At 43.4% G+C, this 5000-nt stretch overlaps 1 protein-coding gene across 1 annotated transcript in view; it reads left to right on the top strand.

Moving 5' to 3' along the window:
• The window catches only part of mctp1b (multiple C2 domains, transmembrane 1b), a gene marked incomplete at its 3' end in the record, with an annotated part of 24124 nt that extends 19135 nt beyond the window's left edge, over positions 1-4989 (top strand). The window contains 11 exon segments of the mRNA XM_076093074.1: positions 74-167; positions 374-476; positions 2331-2433; positions 2652-2753; positions 2924-2998; positions 3441-3560; positions 4071-4181; positions 4269-4309; positions 4311-4514; positions 4656-4765; positions 4852-4989. Of these exon segments, the coding sequence (XP_075949189.1) occupies positions 74-167; positions 374-476; positions 2331-2433; positions 2652-2753; positions 2924-2998; positions 3441-3560; positions 4071-4181; positions 4269-4309; positions 4311-4514; positions 4656-4765; positions 4852-4989 (1201 nt within the window).
• Between the last annotated feature and the right edge of the window lie 11 nt (positions 4990-5000).

Below are 5000 nucleotides of genomic sequence, written 5' to 3'. Positions count from 1 at the left end.
AACGGTCAGATCCACAAGATAGAAAGAGAAAACACGTTTAACAGTGAAGTACTTCCTGTTGTGTCTCCTCCAGAGCACGTTGAAGTCGTTCTCTAACCTCAAAGACGTCGGCATCGTGCAGGTGAAGGTGATGAGAGCTGAAGGACTCATGGTGGCAGACGTAACGGGTAATCAAAAAATACACCCTGTACTGTTCTTTATACTACTATGATATACTTTAACCTCCTGTGTGATGCTTTATACTTCTCTACCATACTTTATACTTGCTCTACCGTACTTTATACTCATCTCCAGTACTTTATACTCCTAAACAGTACTTTATACTTGCTCTACAGTACTTATTTTGTGTGACGTGTTGTGAATGTGTTTGTAGGTAAAAGCGATCCGTTCTGTGTGCTGGAGCTGAATAACGACCGACTACAGACTCACACGGTCTACAAGAACCTGAATCCAGAGTGGAACAAAGTCTTCACCTTGTGAGTCCACGTTCCTCCGCCTCTCTCTCAGTCCTCAGAAATACTCCGTGTTACGTTCATTGTACTCTAAATACTTCTGAGTGTACATATCTTAGTACCACTCATTGGTTCTTATGCACTTTATTCATCCTCATGAAATGATGATGTGTGTGTGTGTGTGTGTGTGTGTGTGTGTGTGTGTGTGTGTGTGTGTGTGTGTGTGTGTTACTGTGTGTGTGTTACTGTGTGTGTGTTACTGTGTGTGTGTGTGTGTTACTGTGTGTGTGTGTGTGTGTGTGTGTGTTACTGTGTGTGTGTGTGTGTGTGTGTGTTACTGTGTGTGTGTGTGTGTTACTGTGTGTGTGTTACTGTGTGTGTGTGTGTGTGTGTGTGTGTTACTGTGTGTGTGTTACTGTGTGTGTGTTACTGTGTGTGTGTGTTACTGTGAGTGTGTTACTGTGTGTGTGTGTGTGTGTGTGTGTGTTACTGTGTGTGTGTGTTACTGTGAGTGTGTTACTGTGTGTGTGTGTTACTGTGAGTGTGTTACTGTGTGTGTGTGTTACTGTGAGTGTGTTACTGTGAGTGTGTTACTGTGAGTGTGTTACTGTGTGTGTGTGTTACTGTGAGTGTGTTACTGTGTGTGTGTGTTACTGTGTGTGTGTTACTGTGAGTGTGTTACTGTGTGTGTGTGTTACTGTGAGTGTGTTACTGTGTGTGTGTGTGTTACTGTGAGTGTGTTACTGTGTGTGTGTGTGTTACTGTGTGTGTGTTACTGTGTGTGTGTGTGTGTGTGTTACTGTGTGTGTGTTACTGTGAGTGTGTTACTGTGTGTGTGTGTGTGTTACTGTGAGTGTGTTACTGTGTGTGTGTGTTACTGTGAGTGTGTTACTGTGAGTGTGTTACTGTGTGTGTGTGTTACTGTGAGTGTGTTACTGTGAGTGTGTGTTACTGTGAGTGTGTTACTGTGTGTGTATGTTACTGTGAGTGTGTTACTGTGTGTGTGTTACTGTGTGTGTGTGTGTTACTGTGTGCGTGTGTTACTGTGTGTGTTACTGTGTGTTTTACTGTGTGTGTGTGTGTTACTGTGAGTGTGTTACTGTGAGTGTGCTACTGTGTGTGTGTTACTGTGAGTGTGTTACTGTGAGTGTGTTACTGTGAGTGTGTTACTGTGTGTGTGTGTTACTGTGAGTGTGTTACTGTGTGTGTGTGTTACTGTGTGCGTGTGTTACTGTGAGTGTGTTACTGTGAGTGTGTTACTGTGTGTGTGTGTTACTGTGAGTGTGTTACTGTGTGTGTTACTGTGTGTGTGTGTTACTGTGTGCGTGTGTTACTGTGAGTGTGTTACTGTGAGTGTGTTACTGTGTTACTGTGTGTGTGTGTGTGTTACTGTGTGTGTGTGTTACTGTGAGTGTGTTACTGTGTGTGTTACTGTGTGTGTGTGTGTGTGAGTGTGTGTTACTGTGTGTGTTACTGTGTGTGTGTGTTACTGTGAGTGTGTTACTGTGTGCGTGTGTGTTACTGTGTGTGTGTGTGTGTGTGTTACTGTGTGTGTGTGTGTGTGTGTGTTACTGTGTGTGTGTTACTGTGTGTGTGTGTTGTTGTGTTGTGTGTTTGTGTGACTTTAGTGTTTTAAGGCTGTAGTTCAGGTGTATTTGCTCCCTCTACTGTAGTCATACATTGATTATGTAGAAGTACTTCTAAACATCCACACTGTCCCTTTAAGTAAACAAGAGGATTAAAGAACATTGAACTTTAGGAAGAAATAACTAAATAACGTTTTTATGGTGTGATCTAAGTAGTGAATATCTCTTCTTTATTTCATAAAATCCCAGTATGTAGTATACATACAGATACTAACTCTTTCTCTCTCTTCAGTAACGTTAAAGACATCCACTCGGTGCTGGAGGTGACGGTGTTCGATGAGGACAGAGACAGGAACGCAGACTTCCTGGGAAAAGTGGCCATTCCCTTATTATATGTGAGTGGAACTAGAAATAATACCCTCAAAACACAAAGCTGAGGTGTATAAATACACACAAATACAGGGTTCAAATATCACGAGTAGACTAGGGACAGATGTGAAGTTTTGTACAGTTCCCAAAAGTCTTAGTTCTGAAAGCTGTCGACACTTTAAAGTGTACAAGTACACTTTAAAGTGTACAAGTACACACTAACGTGTTTTTATTTCTGTGTCAGATCCGAAACGGTGAGCAGAAAAGATACATGCTGAAAAATAAAGAGCTGACGGGACGAACCAAAGGAGTCATTTACCTGGAGATCGATGTGATCTACAACACCGTGAGTATACGCAGCTGACTGAGTACATACACTGAAGTACTCAAGTACTAGTACCTCCATCTCAGAGGTACATATTGTACTTTATACTGTACTACTTCTCAGAGGTATATATTTACAGTAAACAGCTGTAACATCTGTCCTCGGTCACATGACCTGCGTTTCTTCTTCAGGTGAAAGCTGCTCTGAAGTCGGTCGTTCCTGCAGAGCAGAAATACATCGAGGAAGAACCGAAAGTCTCCAAGCAGGTCTGTTTATGTGCATTCATGTTATTATACTGGTCTCACTTCCTGTAGCTCTGATCTCTAAACTCATGCAAATATTATTTTCATTATCAATGAATCTGACGACTGATTAATCAATGAAACGTTTATAAACAGTCCACAACCCAGAGATATTCAACATTATGTCGTTTATGACAAAGAAAAGCTGCAAATCGTCTCATTTCAGAAGATAAAACAATAAGCAGATGATCAGATGAACTGTTAGACGATGGACTCATCGCTGCAGCTTTAGTTACTGTGATCAGTTCATTGTTCTTTAATGAAGAACATCACCGAACATCAGAAGTACATAAAGAGTACTCTGACATGTTGCAGCTACATTCACGTGATCTTGAATTCTAATATTTCGTAATGTAACTGATTATGATGATAATATATTAATAATATGAAACTTTCTGTCTCTCAGTTGCTGCAGCAGAACTTTAACCGTGTGAAGAGGTGCATCATGGTCCTGATCAGCAACGGGACGTATATCAACAGCTGCTTTGAGTGGGAGTCTGCACAGAGGAGCATCATCTCCTTTGTGGTGTGACACACACACACACACACACACACACACACACACACACACACACACACACACACACACACACACACACACAGCAGGTCATCACCTTATTTTATGACAATAGAGGAAACAAGACATCAGAAAGAAGATTTCTATAATTATTCTTAATGCTCGGATGAAATCATGCAGGTTCACTGATGGAGGTCTGATAGAGGATCAGGACTACACTGAGACTGGTTCATAGAGGATCAGGACTACTCTGAGACTGGTTCATAGAGGATCAGGACTACTCTGAGACTGGTTCATAGAGGATCAGGACTACACTGAGACTGGTTCATAGAGGATCAGGACTACACTGAGACTGGTTCATAGAGGATCAGGACTACACTGAGACCAGATAAAGGTTCCTCACAGTAACTTGGTCTTCCAGCCTCTTGGGTTCAGACAGACGAGTACTTGTACAGCTGGTACATCGAGTACATTGTTGAGTACATTGTGAGTACATTGTTTTCTTGTACTCTTCTCCAGATGTTCGTCGTGGTCGTGTGGAACTTCGAGCTCTACATGTTGCCGATGTCTCTGCTGCTGCTGCTGGTCTGGAACTACGTCTTCTCCTCCAGCAGAGAAACATCCGACGCGGTGAGCAAAACGAGGACGACGCGTTGTTTTCTTTCTTAACCAACGTCCGTCTCTCAAAGTGTTAAACTTTTTCATTTCCCGCTGCAGTCCACGGAGGCCGTGTTTGAATGGGAAGATGAAGAAGAGGAATAAAGAGGATAAGGTAAATAAGACAGCAACACATTCCTGCCTTACATTGTTTTAAATGTACTAAAACACGGATCTGTCTCGTCGTCTCTCTCAGGAGCCGGAGCCCAAAGGCTTCATGGACAAACTGTACGCCATCCAGGACGTGTTCATCAGCGTTCAGAACACTCTGGACGACGTGGCGTCGCACGTAGAGCGGATAAAGAAGTGGGTATCACAGAGGACGGAGCAAAAGCTAGAATTAAACCTTCGAGGATGACGCAGTTAAAGCACAGAGCTCTCTGTCGTATAGATGCAAATACAACGCCGTCGTCAGGTATCATAGGAAGTCCTCTTCTCCTTCTGCAGCACCGTCAACTGGGACCGTGCCTTTCCTCAGCTGCTTGGCCATCGCTGCTTGTGTTCGGCCACAGTTCTTCTCTACCTCGTTCCTCTCCGGTACCTGGTGCTGGCGTGGGGTGAGTCCTGGTCCTACCGCACAACACGGACAATACACTCTCTGTGTGTAGAAGTACTTCAAAGCTGCTTTCTGGTTCTTCTGCAGGTGTGAACAAGTTCACCAAGAAGCTCCGCGATCCGTATCTGATCGACAACAACGAGCTGCTGGACTTCCTGTCCAGAGTTCCGTCTGATGTTCAAGTGGTGGGTAACGAGAGAGAGAGAGAGAGAGAGAGAGAGAGAGAGAGAGGGATG

Source organism: Anarhichas minor, unplaced genomic scaffold (assembly GCF_050575085.1).
Source record: "Anarhichas minor isolate MPS153535 unplaced genomic scaffold, ASM5057508v1 ptg000002l, whole genome shotgun sequence".
In the NCBI taxonomy this organism is placed as follows: domain Eukaryota; kingdom Metazoa; phylum Chordata; class Actinopteri; order Perciformes; family Anarhichadidae; genus Anarhichas; species Anarhichas minor.
The sequence above is the reverse complement of the archived record's forward strand: the minus strand, read 5'-3'. Positions and strand labels throughout refer to the sequence as shown.